The sequence below is a fragment of the Zophobas morio genome, unplaced genomic scaffold, assembly GCF_036711695.1.
Source record: "Zophobas morio isolate AGI-343-1 ecotype UQ-CSIRO unplaced genomic scaffold, CSIRO_AGI_Zmor_V1 ptg000023l, whole genome shotgun sequence".
Taxonomy (NCBI): Eukaryota; Metazoa; Arthropoda; class Insecta; order Coleoptera; family Tenebrionidae; genus Zophobas; species Zophobas morio.
In genome coordinates this window covers 14,748,266-14,768,811 of record NW_026972128.1, presented here as the reverse complement: position 1 = coordinate 14,768,811, position 20,546 = coordinate 14,748,266, and the positions used below count along the sequence as shown (strand labels likewise).

The 20,546-nt window shown below is 33.0% G+C and overlaps 2 protein-coding genes across 9 annotated transcripts in view; one reads left to right on the top strand and one right to left on the bottom strand.

The window, feature by feature from the left end:
- Ih (I[[h]] channel) overlaps positions 1-20,546 on the bottom strand; it is a 196,989-nt gene that overhangs the window by 125,089 nt on the left and 51,354 nt on the right. Inside the window, exon 1 of one of the 8 annotated variants that reach the window (XM_064062922.1) lies at positions 4,610-4,733. The exons of the other annotated variants lie outside the window; for them this stretch is intronic. The gene's annotated coding sequence lies outside the window, so the exon portion shown is untranslated. Of the gene's footprint in view, positions 1-4,609; positions 4,734-20,546 lie in introns of those variants that run through there. 8 annotated transcript variants of the gene reach the window in all.
- LOC135134288 (dynein intermediate chain 2, ciliary) overlaps positions 1,019-20,546 on the top strand; it is a 92,126-nt gene continuing 72,598 nt past the window's right edge. The window contains exon 1 of the mRNA XM_064062925.1: positions 1,019-1,046. Within this exon, the coding sequence (XP_063918995.1) occupies positions 1,032-1,046 (15 nt within the window). The 5' untranslated portion in view covers positions 1,019-1,031. The remainder of the gene's footprint in view (positions 1,047-20,546) is intronic.

Genomic DNA, 20,546 nt, shown 5'->3' with positions numbered 1-20,546 from the left:
AAGATGTAAAAATAAAACTTTTTGTTTTAACTTAATCGCTGTAATAATATTTAGTCAGGTTGATTTCGCCATCAGATGCTTTATTCATTTACCAACAAACTGCAGTTGATGAAGTAAAATTAAAAATCACAAACGACAATAATAATTATTATAGTCAACACAGGTCACACGGATGCCGTTAAAATAAAAGAAATTAGTTTAAACTTGTTTATTGCATACCAACTCCTATAAGTTCAAATAAAAATGATTATTGTGTTAAACGTAAATGGATATGGAGGTTTTCTTAATAAAATTTGGATGACGTCATCAATTCTAGTAGAAATGAATATTATGTACTCATTTCGATAAGTGTAGTATATCAGTAATAACGAAAAGGTTTTGTTCATTTCAAGAAAATGAGGCGCACTGTTTCCAATTCAAGCCATAAAATATAATGCTAAATGTATGGTTTTTTGGGATACTCGAAATACGCAATTCCGAAAAATAGAAGTGTATACAGAAAAAATATGTATAGAAGTATTCCATTCTACTCACTTCAAATGCGATTTACTTCGCAAAATTTTGAGATGAAATACACTATTTAATTACAGTACAAAATATAAGGTTGGAATAAAGTTGTAAGCCTAGATAAAAAATACATCAAATGCGTAATTTCTGCTAACTAAGATATGTATAAATTAGGATATTTTGAAGGTCCCAAAAAGAAATTATAACAGCAGTTAAGATCACCCAGACGATGGTGAAGGGTGGAAAAGTTTAGAAATAAAAATTCAAATTCAAAACCAATCTTACCCAACTTTTTTGACCAAGTTGTTAGTTTTGATAGAACGAATATTTTCTCGAATAGATAGCTAGGTGATAAATCGTGCGACCAAGGCGAAACAGGTTTTATGAAGCAATAAACATCTTGATGTGACGAATAAATTTTTTATTTAACTAAATTATTTTTGCAGTTTTAGTCAGTGAGAGTTAGTCGCAGTAAACAACTCGAAATCATCTATAAACAAAAGAACTTGAACATAAACAAATTAATGATGTTAGCTGGGGTAAGTCTGTATCAACAACAAAATTGAATGATTTAGTTGCTTGTAGTTTATGCAGAAAAATTTCTTAGACGAGTAAAACAGAAGTACTAAAGCACAGTTTCTTAGTTTCTTTAAAACAACGTCGTGATGAATTCCTCTGAAATCCTCAGAGAAGGCAACATCTGTTTGGATGTTACTAGAATTCAGTGCCTTTGTAATATTATGAGTAAATGATGTTAGTAAGTTGTCGCCCTTTTATACGTCACATCGAGCCGGAGTGAAAGTTTACCAATCTTAAAAAGTTGTTGTTGAATTAATAGTGGTTTTATAAACGTAGTCTTCTATTGGTGATAACATCTGTGTTGCTTTTAGTATTGGTGTGATACCGCGCATATCTTTTTAAAAATACTTATTTATGGATCAGGGCAGTAAAGTGTATTTTTATCACCACTGTGGATCTTATTTTGCCGAGGCGAAGACGAGATAAATAAGCGGTTGATAAACAATAACTTCATTGACAAGACACCCGTTAAATTGTCTGTAGGTTGTGTAGTCACGAAATCAGTGACAGAATCGGATTGTAAACATCATCCTGATGTCGATTTAAAAAACATTTATTAAAAAATATATTTTTTGCCAATTTGTTTTTGTTTCGATGCGATCACTTATTCTGTTACGTTGAAAGCTTTCTGGTAATATTTCTCAAACTGGAGTTTCAGGTCTGATCTAACCATCACTAAAAATTTATTTTACCAGACTTACCCAATATGTCTACTAGGTGCAAAATATTGTCAATCCTAGTGAGGTTTATGAAGTAATTTAAAACTTCTGGTTAATAAATCTTTTCATTAAATTTGTTATTCGAGAAAATAAGTATGTTCATAATAATCAGCGACTTGTTATTTTCGATTATATCTGAAGCTCTCTATTGCGAATGAAATTCATAAAAATCCTCATAATCTAAGTCATAAGTCCAGAAAGTACTGGCTTGATACCGATGATGAAATTTAGTGTCGTTTGAGTGATTCAGGGTAGACGTCAAGTTATCTGGTTTTAATTAAAACTAAAGTTCCAAAAGGGACTTTTTTAGACATTGTTGACAGAAGAAAGGTGAAGGTTACAATATCCTTTTGAAGTTAATTGGGAAGCAGTGACCAGTGAGTTATTTATATTTCGCTAAATTTATAATTTACTCCACAATTCGCTGAGTGTTAGACCACTATTCGGTAAAAAAAAAAACACAAAACAAAACATACTTATTTTAACTGTAGTTATGTTTATTCGACATTTTCCTTTTGATGAGTATTTCACGATTTTGTGTATTTTAAAGTAGTGTTTGATTTTTTAGCGTAGACATCCAAATTTTTGGAAAAAATAATACAAATTTTATTAGCACATTTTACAATTTTAACTTAAGTAAAACTGCAAAATCGAATGGTTTCAAATCTTGCAAATATTTTGAGGTTATCGGAAGTATAGTGAATCCCTAATTAATTTATGTATTCATTCCTTCCAAAAACTTGATGGCGTTGTTTTGAAATTTTCCTGAACAGTATAATAAAATAATAAATGAAACAATGTATTTTTTTTACTAAATCAAAAACGGCTTATACCTTATTTGCCCGAAATTTTGGGAATACACTATTCATGTTAATAGTTTTACACTAACCTATCCAAATTGTTGTCTGCTTTCTTGTTACAAATTTGATGACGTCATCATAATATTGTATTACGAAAAACTCACTTGAAATCAATGCATAGCATGCTGCAAAAAACCTTAAACTGCAGTTTTACTATTCATACATATATTTATTTTAACTTATAGTGGTTAAAAAAAATGAAAGTTGCAAATTCAGATTTTATACCACTGGATTTGTTTGATTGTACTCGAAAACCTCTCTCCTTTATGTCAGTCTGCCGTCTGCCGTCTGCCCGCGTTTGTGTCGATTTTTATTAGACAGATAATCTTATTATCTTCTAAACTACCGGACTGATTGTTGTCAGATTTTGTATGTATTTTAGGCACATCGTGTAGATGACAAAACTCTGACTAAAATTTGTCTAACAACATTTTACAACTTAACTTTGAAATTGCAAAACTGAATGCTCTGAAACTTTCCAAACGCTTTAAGGTTATCAGAAACATCGTTAGTCAAAATTTATCCGTTTATAATGTCCCTAAAAACTGATGACGTCATCTCAAAATTTTGTCAAATAAATCCTATTTACAAAATATGATGACTCCAAACTTGCGATTTATCATTCCATTAATATTTTTTAGAATTGCTTATATATAGAGTGACTCAAACTAATCAATGAATAATCACGAACTGCAAAAACTAATTCTTTAAAATCTTGCAGTTGTTTTAAAGTTATCGTAAGCGTGGTGTATTTTTAAATCAAAACATACATGTTTATCCTCCTCCAAATTGATGACGTCATCACAAAATTTGGTAAAGGGAAGTTTGAAACACGCGCGTAGCACGCTTTTTTTTTACTTTAACATTATATACATATTTTTATATTAACTTATAAGGGTTTTCATAAAAAATAAAATGGGCAAAACAATTTTACAATTCTTCGAAAAAATGGATATGTTTTATTGTACTTCAGGGGCGAGGGAAGTTCTGTCTAAATAACTTTAGCTCAGTTTTTTTAATTTATGAAAAGACGCTATATTGTATTTTTAAGTGTGCAAAAATACTTTTTAATCGATTTCCGAATATAAAGAAAAAAAGGCTGACAATTAAAATAACCAAAGATCAACAATTAAATATGTATTTAGTAAATGTTTGGTTCTAAGTTATTTAGTTTTGGTTAAAATTGGAGAGTTCCAAAAAATCTTTGGAAGTTGTGTAAATTACTATTTTTAGATAATATTGACAAAAGAAAGGTGAAGGTTACAATATCCTTTTGAAGTTTTAATAGTGAAGCAGTAAGCTATTTATATTTTGCTAAATTTATTATTCAGTCCACAATTTGTTCAGTGTTTAACCACTACTCTCTTATGAAAATATACTGGTTTAAAATAACAAAAAAAAAACACGCAAGCTATTTTAGAGTATTACGATGTAGTACCTTCACGACTTGACACTATATTCCTAAGGTTTTATAACCACATGCAGCGTCATGATTACCAAACACAGTAGATGAAATGACAGCAAATTGATAACAAACAAAAATCTTTGAGTATAACAAATCAGTAAAAAATTAGCAGAAGCTCTGAAAATATTTGAATGCCAAACAGAGCACTCTTCATGTACACAGCAAACAATAACACAAACATATTCCAACAATGGAGTCAAACTTTAATGCATGAGAGTTGACTAATTAATGCCATAATAAAGAGCGTCTTTATTAGAGTGCGTCAGATTCAGAGTGTGAAAGTGCCAGATGAGATCGGCGCTAAACCAGAAGTGACAAAAGCAATGCGTGGCACGTGTGCCCCACACCACAACCACTCCAAGCAGAGCAACGCAGCCAAGACTCGAAGAAGAGAAAGAAGAAGAAGCAAATTCCGGACGTAAGTGAAGACTTCCAGCGAAGCAAAGCGTGCATCAGATTGGAGTTAGTGGGGTACATACGAGTCCGTGTCCGTGTGGTTCTCGCAGGGTTGGGAGCCGGTGCGCCTCAGCCGCCAGATGGCGTGGCGAGCCGCCACGAGGCGAGCTAGACCGTAGCGCGCCACTGTGACAAGCCGGTGCTGGCCTTTGCCTCCACTGCACTAACTCCGGGCGTCGGAACGCCGTTCCGGTGAGTTGCTCCGCGCACGCGCCCGGAATCCTTCTCGTTCCGGGACGGCCTGCTCCCACGGCATCGAATGTTTACCTTGAAATTTCACGACATAATTATCGACTAATGTGCTTCTCGACGCGCGATTCTATTGCATCAAACAAGATTGACAACAGTTTTCAACGTGTGGCTGTTTGTGTGCTTAGAAGACGGTGAATTACATTCAGCAAATCGTTCTTCAATCATTACACCGGTTCCGCACTTAACCTTAAAATCTTTTATAAAAAGCATTTTTCGATGGGTGGAGAAGTGTAAGATGAATGGGTGCTGACTTCACGATGATGGTGACCGTCATAGAATGGAAAGAAAGATGGAACTGAAGTGATATTTTTATAAGTTATATAGGTGTTCCAATAATTCGATGGTAGAACATTTCTTACTTTATGAAAAATGTCTAGATGCTTTCTGATGGTTTTAAATATTCTCCATTGCATAAAGTGTTCATTTTATAAGTTACAACCACAATTTTTAATAACACACCCAGATTTACATACATTACCGCTCTAAAGCCTTTGCCCACCAGCAGTTTTTAATAATTCCGACATAAGGACTTTTTTACTCTTCTCTTTAGTTTGTTACTTTGATGTTTATAAAACTACTTTATTGGTAGCAGTAGTTTCTCTTCTCCTTGATGTTCTTAAGTAAATTATTATCATGAGGACTTTTTACGAAAATTGTTATGTTGGATACTTGTATCATAGTATAATTTATTTTAAATCCTGATCAGTTCGATCGGCAGATGCGTACACAATTTCTACCCGAGTTTCAAGTAGGTAATATTTTTAGAACATTTTGGAGCAAGAGTGGCACATATTTAAACTGGACATTGTTAAACAATATAATACAATATGCTTTGACATTTTGTTCTTTTACTAACCAAAAATTAATTTTAATTATATTTTTGTAGGTGTAAAGTCATCTGCTCAATTCTTGATGGATAATTGTATTTTCATTTAGGATTATTAGAGATATGTGATTTTGTGCAAAATTTTTATTCATAACCTTTTGATACTTGGTACAATTCCTTTGTTGTAGACACATTATTCAAGAGTATTCAGATAAGGAGGATGAAATATTGTAAATAAATACTTAAAGTAATACGTGTAAAAAAGTACGCATTAAATACAATTGATGAAAAAGGTTTGTTTTAAAAAATGTTAGTTAAAAACAAATTTTGAAATATAAAATATAAGTAGATAATTCAATTTGAGAAAGAAATCGGTCAAATGAACAGTCATTAACATTTTGAGATTTGTTGCGTAAATAATTCTAAAAAAAAAAAATTAATAAATTACAAGCTCAACTCCATCTCAAATTTTATTTTTCATTAACAATTTGGTTAATTTAATATTCTCAACGGTTAACAGAGATAATCACAGGGGTGGTTATTGTGAATTTCATGTCTATTTTAAGAATAAAGTGTGTGACAAATATTAAAAGAGGAAGTTAATGCAGCAAACAATCCCTCATGTTGCCACAGTGATTTGTTTTTAATCTACATAAACCAGTCGGAATTAACAACACATTGTTAAGTGTTGTTTAATCGCTATCGTTTAGATGACTTATTTATATGGATGTACGAGATATGACGCCATATTACCATTTTTAGGCGGGGAAGCTTAAACTGTGCACATCGACGTTAACAGAATGGAGCATTAACATTCTCCTTAATAAACTAAAATGGACTCTACTCGTGTTATCCATCATTGACTATCCATTTCACTACTTGAAATAGAATTTATAAGCAATGGGATTCTGTCACAGTATGATTAATAAACCGTTACCCAGAGAACTTGTAATGCTTGTAACTTTTACTTAATTATAAACACGAATACTTATGTCTCCACTGACTGACTGGTTAAAAGTAAATTATAATCAGAACTATAATATATATGTATATTCCTTACATCCTTTAGGTTTTTGAAACAATATTCAAATTCTTTACTACGTATATGCAAAAGCAATAAGTAAACTGTAGGCCGACAGCTACCTACTGCATTTATATAAAAATAATGAAGCAAGAGCAAATAAAAATCCCGGGGGCAAACTTGTAAAATATTGTATCTCCCTTGATACTCTCCTGTGCGATGTATATATCGGTGTTTTAAATTTTTGAAATTGTAAATAAAGACATGGTGCCATTTCAGTACTTTAGTGCAAACTAATTTCAGCATTAATAACAAATATTTCTACATAATTTGTAATTTACAAAATTATATCTAATTAAGTGAGTGCCCATCATATACGCATTACTAAATTTGATGGGCTAATATTAAACTATTACACAATTTTGTTAATATTACAGATAATAATGTATCAATTAAAATTTGCAAAGAGAGATTATCCATTTGTATGTTTCACAACTGATAATTTAATTTGCAAACTCTCTAATTCTGCTGGCTGAATGTGAAAAATTGTTGTTGTTTTCATTCTTCCTATTTAGAGCAATATACAGTAGATTTAAATGGTGAATCGTACATTGACTGAATTATAATAAATAGAGGACCCACATTCCTTGGAATTACGATTTTTGGACAAAATTCAAAGATTTCCAACGAAGCAAGAAATACGTTACATCGACGATATTCAATTCCGTTTTAGGGTCGTAAATAATTGTTTGCTAAATGTGGTGCAGCATTAAAGCGTTACGCAACTACTGCAGAAATATTGGATACTGTTGCGACTATTAAGTAATTATGACTTCTCAGCTCTCTCTTTCTTTTTTGCGATGTTTTTTTTTTTAAGTTACTAGATTATGGTAGAAATGCAGAAAGTGGTAAACAAAATTTGTTAATTTTCATTCCCTGCAAAAGACTAATGGCATCTTTCAAAACACTGTTGAATATATAACTCATTCACGTCAAATCATTGTTTATTTATGCACCCCAGCTTATAACTTTGTATGCATCTGGTACTCTAAAAAAGGATATAAACCGCAAACTATGTATTGAAAACCTTGCCCTAATAATCGCCACTGTTTGTGTTTTAACAATACTCTTATTTTTTAGAACTACTGGCACAAGATAACATATGGACTGATTATACTTTTTTTTTTGACAAACGGCTCATTTATATTCTCTGGACTTCTGAAAGCATCGCAGTCTGAAAAACATCTTTATTGAACAAAATTTGTTCATTAAAGATGTTGGTGGTACTTGATGCGTAACAAATTTTTAGATAAAGCGCCATAAAATGATAAAAATTGGAAATATCAGTAAGTCAAGCATACAATCATTTGTCATTGAATAAATTTAATTTTTGTAATACGGTCCATACGGCGACAGGCTACTCCGTTTGCGTCTGTCTGTCGTCTAAATCGATTTTTATTGGATAGTTAATCTCCGAAACTACCGGACCGATTGTCGTCAAATTTTACATGTATTTTAGGAGACTTGGTAAAATGCTCACCAAAATTTGTCTATAGTTATCCACACCAACAATTTCATGATGTCAGTTTTGCGTAGTAAAATAATCTAAATTTTATGAAATAATATACTCCTGTACTCGTGGTTCATGAATCCTCCATGATTTTTATTACAATTGCTTTACAATATTTTTTTGTGCAATATTACTGTATTTTCCACGTGGTTTATGTACCCGATATCTCCCTTGTGCATCTTAGCTCCATGGCCCATATGCATGTGACTTGTATTTTTTTTTACTTGTATTACTCGTATAGAGGTTATCATAAAATAAATAAAACTTTGCAAAATCATATTTTATAATTTTTCGTAAAACCGGACTTATTTGGGCTTCGGGAAGATCTGACCAATTTTTAACATTTGCAGTCATAATAAAATACATGAAAAATATTTCCATGAATCATTATAATTTGATTGCTTGTTATACGATTATTTTTTAATAGCTGTTTTTATTAAGTAATAACTTTTCGTTTACAAACGAAATTAAACATTTTTGTATTTCTATACATATAGAGAATAGTGAACGAAGGATTTTATTGCATTTTTCCGAAATTCTGGGTACATACGTTACAGTTGCACAGGATTGTAGTGTTACATTATACGTATCAAAACTAATATATTTGTTCCCACTAGACAGTTCACCCCCAGTTTTGATTTAACATATAGAGGTTATCCTGAAAAACTAAAATTTGTACGACCAAGTTTTATAAATTTCTAAGAAACTGGATTTATTTAATGGATTGCCTCAGTGGCCAATGAAGTTTGGTCTAAATACTTTTAGACGAATTTTTACATTTTGTTTTCAGGCCTTCGTCGCCACTTCTACTTGAATCGCGAAAGATACTCCTACTTTTGAACTTTTTAGCTGAAAATAAGTAGGTTGAATATTACATTTAATAGTTCGGATCTTTTCCTTAAAGTGGCTATAGTTAGTATTACATCAAAAATGTGGGAAAAATTAGCTTGACGCCACAAAAGTTAGGATTTTATTATGAAGTGAGGGCTAACATATTTCGGTATCTACTGATATCATCATCAGAGCTAAATGATGAATAGGAAATTAACTTACAGAAAACATTAACGTTACTACACTTACCCGAAGTACAAAATTAGAAATGACATAATTAGTGATTCAAATTAGGCTTGCTGATCTAACTAGGAAATAAAAGGAACTAAACATATGGAAACATATGAAAAATAAAGTAAATTAGAGACATCTATTGATTGTTCTAGAAATAAAACGGCAATACGCGCTCTCCGACGAGGAAACGCCACCCCGTGGAAGAAGTCGTCATTCAGCGATTTTCGCGGCAGCAGTGGGCAGCATCTCCGACGAGGAATCACCACCCCGTGCAAAAATCTCAACATCGGAACTAGGGCTTCAACAAGAGGGAGTCAGCACACGTTAAGCTACACTCTTATCGTGAACGAGTGTAAACCATTGAGAGGAGAAAGGCTACCCTTCTAGGCCAGCCAGTCGTAATATGTTGAAGGACGCACCTTCAAGAGGGGAAGTCATGTGTGGTACCACCCGGAGTTCTCGGCTGCTCGGCTCTCGTCGGGTGTTCGGTACCACCCCCAAAATTATTCATCACCGCCCTCCTGGACGAACGGGTGGCGGACGGAGAGTCACCAACAACCCGTCAACGGGCACGCGTCGCAAAAACACATAAATACTTTCATCATATAAAATATATATAATGACATGTACATAATATCAATAAATCGTTGTTAAAAGTACACGTCTTTCCACAAATAATAATCACTACAGTTTCCACATTGGTCCTTCGAGCCGGATATTAATACCGCGACTGTATTATTCGGAATTGAAACGCGACGCGTGGTAGTGACGTTCCGTGGTAGCAGTGGGCAGCATTTCTGAAAAAGGAAACACCACCCCATGGAAGAAGTTTTCAACTAACAAATTCCGTGGAAGCAGTGGGCAGCATTTCTAAAAAAGGAAACACCACCCCGTGGAAGAGGTTCATTCAGCGATCTCCGTGGCAGCAGTGGGCAGCATTTCCGACAAAGGAAACACCACCCCGTGGAAGAGGTTCATTCAGCGATCTCCGTGGCAGCAGTGGGCAGCATTTCCGACAAAGGAAACACCACCCCGCAGAAGAGGTTCATTCAGCGATCTCCGTGGCAGCAGTGGGCAGCATTTCCGACAAAGGAAACACCACCCCGCGGAAGAGGTTCATTCAGCGATTTCTGCGGCAGCAGTGGGCAGCATCTCCGACGAGGAAACGCCACCCCGTGGAAGAAGTCGTCATTCAGCGATTTTCGCGGCAGCAGTGGGCAGCATCTCCGACGAGGAATCACCACCCCGTGCAAAAATCTCAACATCGGAACTAGGGCTTCAACAAGAGGGAGTCAGCACACGTTAAGCTACACTCTTATCGTGAACGAGTGTAAACCATTGAGAGGAGAAAGGCTACCCTTCTAGGCCAGCCAGTCGTAATATGTTGAAGGACGCACCTTCAAGAGGGGAAGTCATGTGTGGTACCACCCGGAGTTCTCGGCTGCTCGGCTCTCGTCGGGTGTTCGGTACCACCCCCAAAATTATTCATCACCGCCCTCCTGGACGAACGGGTGGCGGACGGAGAGTCACCAACAACCCGTCAACGGGCACGCGTCGCAAAAACACATAAATACTTTCATCATATAATATATATAATGACATGTACATAATATCAATAAATCGTTGTTAAAAGTACACGTCTTTCCACAAATAATAATCACTACAGTTTCCACACGCGCCATCTATCGAGTGTTCTACAAATACCCAGTAGAAAATAGGTCTTGAGAAAATTGTATAGAGTCCTTAGATCATATAATAAATAGATACCACCATGCCGTGTTCTTTCCTTAGGACAGCCTGTGACGACATACTCCTGTCATACATCTCTCTCGTGCATGGAGGGATTACAATGAAGCTATCCTTGCCTGATCACTATTTGAATTTTGCGCGCCTAAATTTTAGGAAGTATGTCTGAACTAACTTCGGAAGAAAGATGTTGACAGCTTGATTTTATAAATAATTCACGGTAGATAACGAAAGGAATAGTAAATTATTGGGCAGCAATTGTGATCCTTTATGACTACATCACTTAAAATAGGATCTTTGTTCTAAATTCTAAAATTGTTTTTTGGTACAACAACTCGAAAGAGAGGTTAGAAGAAACATCTGTCAAAAGCGATTTGTTGCGCTGGTGCGGTACAAGGATGGAAGTGAAATAGACATATACAGATGAAATGCATATAACAAAGTGGAAGATGTGGTGATCACACAAGGATAGCATTATACTACTCCCCTTGACGTAGAAAACGACAACAGATAGCTTCATGTCTAGTCACAGCTTTCAGTTTGAGTATTGGTATCTATTTATTATATGATCTAAGATAGAGTCACAAATTTTATTAAACAATTATCTCTTGAGAAATCAAGTGTAAAACACAGAAACAGAAAAAAACAGATGTGGAGAGAACAGAGTAACAAGGAAAGGTTTAAGAAAGAGTTAGGAGAGAAGCAAAGAAGGAAAGAAGGAAAAGTTTCAGTACCAGTTTGTGTTTCACACAAATTAGTTTGGGATCTCTAACTGCTTCATAAATTTCCAGATTTTCGAAAAATTTGAGAGTGGTGCTTTTGTTTTAAACATGTTAGATTTTAACTTTATTAACGGGGTGGAAGGAATATCCAAATTCTAAAATGTGATTACCAAAAGCTGAACTTGTTTTAGTTATACCAGTGTTTGAATATTGAGTCATTAATTTATCGTGTTCTTCAATTCTAAGGGAAATTTGACCAACATCGCATTTTCATTGGTAAACGCCCGAACGAGAAAAAATATCGAAAGGGTCTCTGTTTCTTAGAAACATAGAAGAAAAGTTAGAGACAGTCTTAAATCTAGTTTTTTGAATATTTTGAAAACCAAAGAAGGAGAGAGAGGGCAAAGTGTGATTGGAAATTGGTATGAATTTATGGGAGAGTTTATGTTGATATAGGGTTTTATAGAAGATTTTTTCACACATTTTTTGTGTAGGTTCAATATTGTTTGTTTTTTCGTTTTTGCATACGAAATAAAGTAACAATGACGTTTCCAAATCTCAACGGGTGCTTTGAAAAGAAAATATTTTACCATAATTTTATGAATAGTTAGATACATAAATTAAACATAGATTATTACCTAATGTAGCACAACCAAACAAAAACTGGTTGAGGGTAGAAAGACGTTTTCAAAATTTTGACTGAGAGAATTCGAGAGATTTTGGAATATTATGCTTTAAGATTTTATTAGTACTAACAACTTGCTGGTATTCCTATACAATACGACAATACGTACAAGAACTATCTCATTTCCGCTCGCAAGAGTTCCACAGTGTTTTGTTAAGACCTCATTGGGGTCAGCTTAAGTGTTGTAGTACTTAAATTGGTAAATGCATGGAATTACTAACGAACCTGTCTTTATTAAGCATATATATGCATAGATATGAGGTTCCTAACTCCAACGGACCCTGTTTGAAATTCATTGCGCATTTTTAAGGTTGCTAATACATATACATTCCGCCAAAAATCAGCAATGATACGAACAAGAAAGTGGTTTAGTTTATACCATTAATTAAGAAATTTAAAATGTTTGAATATGCTTTTGATTTTTTTGAAATATTTGGCGATTATAACTACCTTACCTTTTATAACTGAATAAAAAAATGATTTAATTTTTTTTGTTTAATTAACAAAATTTAAGGCTAATTTATTAATAAACATTTTTTGAATCAGGAACTTATGTTTTACTTCAGCTTCCTTTATATTTCAATACATTATATAGAAAAACTTTTAAAATTTTTAGAAAAATATTAAAAACAATTAAAGTTTAACACAGAAAATCCTTTTTCCGAATTCGTAACGTCATTTGAAACGTCTTCTGAAAGAATTAGATCAGTACGTACTCTATATAAAAAATCTACTGTCGTGGAAGCCACAACGCTGTCATTGTTAATGTGAATTTACTTCCATGTTAAATTAAGAGTTCCATTCTGTAACACATTTATTTAAAAACAACAGTGCAGTATAAACTATAAATCCACTCCAAACACAGTTGTGGCACGACACGAGTTTTAGACTCTGCACATCAATTGATCATCACTACATTTATTTTGCAACTGTAAGTTGTAAATATGAGAATCCACCATACATATTCACCGTATTGTCAGCAACATATTTTTTATTTAGTTGCTTTAAAGAACAAAGCGGTCTGTATACTCGTTCAACTGATAAATAAATAATGGCAGATTTTACGTAACGGCATTCTATGTATTATTTGTAAAACAAAATATATTCAATTCAAATCTGTCACAACAAAAACAATCAATTGCTGCGGAAATGTTGCAAATCGACGTCTGTATTTCGTTACGTAAACGACAGTGACGTAACCTCAACTTCGCAAATGTGTCGGATTTCGTTATTTCCGACATCCTTACCCTTACAGCGGAGCAATTTTAAAAAGAATATCCGATTATTATTTTATGGTGTATGTGAGCTGGTTCGGCGACCCTCTTTCCGTTCTTATTGATTCAATCAGACTTGTAGTCTACTTCCGGTTTCATTAACTACGTAAGGGAGGACGACCTCTCAGTAGCTATATAAGCGTTATATCTTTGATTTTCGTGAATAATAAAAAAACAGGAATAGTTTCCCTTGCAGGGAAAACAGCACAGATTTGAATATCTGGATGACAATGCCGACCTGAATTTTAGATCTTACAACCATTTGTACAAATTTAATTTAACTAATTTCCTGAAAAAAGACTTTTTTGAAATACGAATTTTGCTTCTCAACAATTCAAGAAAATTTAAATGCATCTCGGCATCAATAATTTACTCGAACTCGCGTTCTGACAGTTACCTGCAGAGGAAACATAAAACACTTTTCCCAAAATTGGTGTCTAGCGCCTCGTAGGAGTTAAAACGAAACACATCACTACACAAATGTAGATGAAAATTTAAATGAACTGGAAAACTTTTGTAGCGATAACGCCGTAAGCTAAATTATGAAGCTGGATTGTACGGTATACAAATTTTCCATTGATTCAGGTAAAAAATGATCGTGTTTATCAAGTTGTGCCAGGTTCGTGACAGCATGAAAAGGTCAATTCTGTATTTAACCCCTGAGATGAAGGTGCTCTTTGTTCTAAGGGCTGCTTTATGATGACGACTCGGCTCGAACAAACAGCGTCTGCGAAAACAGTAGCAGGAGACGCCTTAAAGGCCATTTACTTTTTGCGTTCAGAAACAAAACAAAGCCATCTGTTGCAAGGCGCTTCTCAGAGAATGAATGAATGCCAGTTCGATGAAAAACACTTTGCTTGTCCCCACGCTCTTCTCCCAGGAAATTTCTGAAATTATTGATTTTTACTTTGAATTTTAATCCGCTGCATTCCTGATTCGGGGAAATAGTGGACGCAGTATTGCACAACTGACGAAACGCGTTTAATGGTCAAGCATACAAAACTTTTGAAGCATGATGTATTTTAACTCAATGCATATACATGGCACTAACTCAAATTTTGTACTGAATTTTTTTTAATGGTCGTTGAAAATCAATAACCTAAAAAGTTTCAATAAGCAGTTCTTTGCATCTTGAAAGCGTTTCTCTTTAATAAATCAGATAATACTGTTTCCTTTCCTTTAACAACTTGTTAACAATGAACAGTATTTTTTTAAGATAACTTAATTAATTCTTTAAATAACTTTGCGTTAGTCTCTACTGTTATTTTCTTGAATAATATGGGAGACCTCATCGAATAATTTTCTATGCATTTTGGAATGTTGTAAAATACTTGCTGCTTTATATGAAAAAAGCATTATTACTAAATCAAATCTATGGTACTGTAATAAAACTTCAATAATGTATTTTGAATTCAAATATCTCCAAAAAATTATTGATAATAATCCATAGATTCATACGTTATCAATGCGTAATTATTGTTTTATATAAAAACATGAGAAAGAAAAGCTGAGAGGTTTTAACGGAATTCAAAATCTTCATTCTGTTCACGATTTTGAATTTATGATTTTATTTACTGCCATTTACTTCAGAAGCTCGAGGGAACAGATAATTGTTTTTTAAACACTAATTTATTTGGTCTAAAATAATCTTAGCCAATAATAATTAGGGGTATATTTTTATCCCCAAAATTGATCGCTCCTTCTATGAAATAATTATAAACTTAAAAATTGAACAACCATAATACTTTTACAGTCTAATGGCAATTAATGAATGAGATACATATAGCTCAAATAATGTCATAAAAATGAGGAAAAATTTGTTTTGATCTGCTATAAAAAATGCTCCACGTCAATGTACATACAATGCTCATTTATAATTACCAATAAAAAATTGTACAAAAACGTACTGAATCATGAATAAATATGAAGAAAATGTCACTAAACACCAGATACATTCCAAGAGAATTTTAATTTTGTACCGTCCAAACAATTCCTCTGCTTTATCATTGTTTGCATAATTAAAGACGTCACTCATTTAAAATTAAAACGACAACAGACCAAGAACAAAATCTTGGACGATTCACGATACCATACATTATTACTAGACGTGTTTCCCTTACAGTGTATAACGTGTGTTCAATTACAAAAATAGGTGAAAATTAATTTCAGAGGTGGGTCTTTAATTTTGCGTGACTAAAGTCGATGTATCAAGCTATAACATAGTCAAAGGTTTTTGTCAGATAGCAATTTTAGCCAATTAACTGATCTTTTTTAAAATACTACTGTTTTCTATATAATTAATTATTTATTTGTAAAAACATTATTGTTTCTATAGTTTTGCCAATCTTAGGAACAATCGATACAGACCGATACTTTATTCTTGGCCCAATTTATATCGCCGCCGTCAGACAGGAGTGTCACTTTGGATATTTTTAGATAGTCGGGAAATACCCTGTTCTTAGTTTTTTAATAGCAGCCGTCTTTAGAATGTTTTTTTTTTCAATGTCATAAATACATTTTTGCGTTTGTATGAGACATATTTCAGCAAAATGAAATAATGGGTTACTATTTTATTGATTATATTATTAATTATACAATATTCATAGCGCTGTAAATTAATTTCGAGTATTTTATTTTACTATGCAAAATAAAACAATTTTTCTACATTTCGATAAAGCGCACACAAAGGAGCATAATTTTAATTTAAATTGAGTGATTTTATTCAAAATAGGTCACATTATTTGATTGATGAATAAAAATTATATTTTGCTAAAAGTACAAAATTACTACCTAGATATTAACATATTTATTAAGTTTTTTATGTTATGAATACCGTCGTATTTTATTATCTGCTTTTGGATTTCACAAAATCTTTACAAATTTGATACGATTCAGTCCTAAAAAACCGGGACCAGGAGAAATGGGAAACTTGAATTCTCGTATTCCACGTATTGTGGAAGTGTTGAGAACTATCACTTTGAAAGTAAAAATGTTTGACTGGGTAACATGATCGCCATGGAAGTGCATATAAATTAGTTAATTATTGTAAATGAAGCTGATAATTTCTCCTGTAGGACTGTTTGTCGTTCCTAAAGTAGGTATATCCGAATATATAACACTGGTATTAAATAATGAAAAGTTAATTATGTCGTCGTCTCTTGTGGCACTATATCAGTGCTGTAGTGAAACAGATTCCCATGAACTGTATAGGGAAAGCCGGGGCTAGTTTTTTAGATTTTATTTTTTATTTCATCGACCCATACCAATATACCTTCATGTTTGACGACTATCTAGGACCATGTTATCGATTGATTATGTTATTAAAAGATGTTATGTGATTACAATTATTGCAAATAAAGCTATTTAACCCCATCTTCGGGGGCCTTGATAAAACATGATACGAAAGGTAAACAAAATGTTTTATTAATTTTTTTGTAACACAAAATAAAAATAACAGATTCTAGTAAAATAGGTAATACCAATTAGTCCCAGATAGCAGCCACACAATTGTGACATAGATGTGTATTTAAAACCTCTTTTTATGGACCCTCATTTAACACGCTGCATTGTATCCACTTTTTTCATGGAACATTCTTTAAAAAAGTGCCCATGCATACCAAGTAAAAAGTTTCATTTTCTTCTGAATCATCCTCATCATAAGCATAAACATACTTGTTTGCTGATCATGTAACTATCCTTATTTTTTCGAAACATACATTTTTTTATTCGCTTTATCAAATAAATAGAAGTTTTTTTCTTACATGAAGTTTTTGGTCTGAGAGCATCTTTAATAAGCATCTCAGTCAAAATAATCGTAGCTGTTAACTAGCGAATTAAACTGGATTGTTTGTGGTGAGAGTATACAATCTTATGCTTCTCCATTAAATGTCTTTGGGGATTATTGTTGGAATTTGGAATCTATTTTCCAAAAATTTGCGGAGTCTTCTTATACTATTGCGGTAGATTTTAATTTACCCCAGCTTAGGTGGGGTTTAGGCAACACCCAAAACAATGCACTTTCTGCTTCTCGTGATCATTATAATGTAATTTTTTACACTACGGCCTTTATGAAGCTAGAATAACTGAACAAGATTCCAAACAGTAGAAATGTCTTTCTAGATTTTGTTTTTTCCAATATTGTTAGTTTGGATATTAGTATTGCCATCGATACTGTATTGCCTCATTTTCCATATGAATGGTGCATGCCATCTACTTTTATTTTTCCAGTGCATTCTGAGACTCGATGTTTTGACTTTGCTGAAGGTAATTACAATTTTTTAAATAATTTTACGCTTCTGTACGTTGGGATTTTATATGGTCTGGTCTTACCATGGACGAAATGGAGTCTGTATTTTATGACACTTTATTTGCTGGTTTCGAAATGTATATTATTTAAGATAGTAATAAATAGTGCTTGAACATTCCCCAAATGGTTTACTAAGGAACCGAAAGATTTATGTCTTATGAAAAAGTCTGCGCACTACCATTATAAGAAATCTGGAAAGTTGGAGGATTACCTGCACTTTAAAAATTTAAGATCTCGTTGAGTAGACAACTGTATCCGGCCTACGTTCCTAAAGTTAACTTGAGTATTTTTAACAACCCTAAATTTTTTTGGAAGTTTTTTCGAGACAAGAGAAACAATGATACCTTATTATCCCTAAATAGCTGACCTTTTTGCGTAAGTATTTTTCTTCAGTTTATTAAGATGATTCAAGAAATTTTTTATGCAATTTTGAAGTGCCTTCGCGGGTGAATGATAATATTTTAAGTGTTACTCTTTCAAATGTTTTTGAACATATTTCTGTCTTCCAATAGTGGATCTGATGGGATTCCTAGCATCGTTTTGAAGAACTGCAACTATTCTCTTGCGCCGCCACTGTTTATTTTGTTTATTTTGTTTAAAACTTCTTTAAATTTGGGTATTTTCCTCATGTGTGGAAGAACACTTACATTATTCCGGTCTTTAAATCTGGATAGCGACAGCAAATTGATAATTATAGAGGTGTCAATCAGTAATTTCTAAAAAACTTGGACAGCATTTGTATCTTCTCAACTGCAGTGGACATCTTCATTAATCATCTCTCCTAAACAGCATGGTTTTCGCAGCAATAGATCGACGATTTCTAATTTATTACAATATTATTCTTTTTTTAATGAATCTATCAACAATCAATTTCAAGTTGATTCTATTTATACGGACTTCGCTAAAGCCTTCGATCGTGTTAACCATTCATAGATTATTAATTTTGAAATTGTAAAAATTAGGGTTTAAAGATCTGACAGTTAGTTGGCTAACCTCCTTTCTTACGGACAGAAAACAGCAGGTCCGCATTGGTAAATACATTTCAGAACATTTTTATGTTTTTTCTGGTGTAGCGCAAGGTACACACTATGGTTCTATACTTTTCTTATTACTCATTAACGATGTGACTAGTTGTTTTCGTCATTCTAATTATCTTTTTTATACTGATGATTTAAAACTTTTTACTTTGGATGCTGAAAAACTTCAACTTGATTTAGACACTTTAATTGATTGGTGTTACAAAAATTGGCTACCTTTAAATTTAACAAAGTGTAACATAATTTCACTTTGTAGTACGAAATTGAGTTTAACTATCAATTATAATTATTCTGTGTTTCATATTCCAGAAATTAAAGATTTGGCCGTAATATTTGACTCTGCTCTTTCTTTCAAACCACATTATTCACAATCGTATACAGCCTGTTATTGAAAGGTACGTACAAAATAAAATCGGCAATTGGTCTCCAAGTATGGGTGCTAAAAGTTAAAAAAAGTTCAGGTAAAAGTGTTCTCCTTTTAGAGATAAAAATTATTAACATTTATGTCCAAATTCGTTGTACGCCTCTGATAAAAAGATCATCTTTCGTTTCTATAGCAACATTTAGTCTTGACAAAAGTTTTATTGTTACAGTTGCTAGGATTTACTAAAATAAATTAATTTTACCTATTTATCCTTCAGTAGCGTCTAAAAAGATTGGATAAGGGTTAATTTTCCCCTTAAAATTTTGATAAGACAAAATAAGTTTTTCCGACTTCTTAGACTTCGCGAAGAACTGTCCATTTTGTTGTACGTACCTTTCAATAACACCCTGTATATTTTGAAAAAATCTTTGCAAATGTGGAGACTCATCTCGCGTAATTGTAAGGATTTTTGTCCACAGGCCCTAAAAACTCTTTTTTGTTCTCATCTAGAGTATTGTTCCTCCATTTGGCTTACAATTTACAATGTTGATTGCGAACTGTTTGAAAAAGTGCAAAAAAGGTTTCTCTGCATTTTAGAATATAAACTAGTCTACTATATAAAGTAGGCACAATAAACGTGATTACCAATGGATTGTGAATAAATTTAACATCCAAACACTGAGTGTTCGAAGACAGATTGTTGATGCTTGCGTTCTTCATGGGATTATTAATGGCTATATTCACAATCCAGATATGTTAGCTAAATTGTCTTTCGTCGACAGCCGATCTACACGTAACACAACTATTATATTTAGTATTCCTTCGGCTACTATTAATTTCGCTGCTAATCATCCTTTAAGAAAAATTATGGAGGCTGCTAATGGTTACATCAAACGCAAAGAAGTTTATTTATTTAAATCTAAATCGGTATTTAAGAATCAAATTACTTTTTATTGTCGACATTAAGTTTTGTTGCATGTTATTTTCTGTACCAAAGAATACATTCACCAGTTTATTTTTTTAATTTTGTGGACATTTAAAAAAATCCTTTAGTTATAAGTTAAGTAAGTTAAGTTATGTAATGATTTCCTT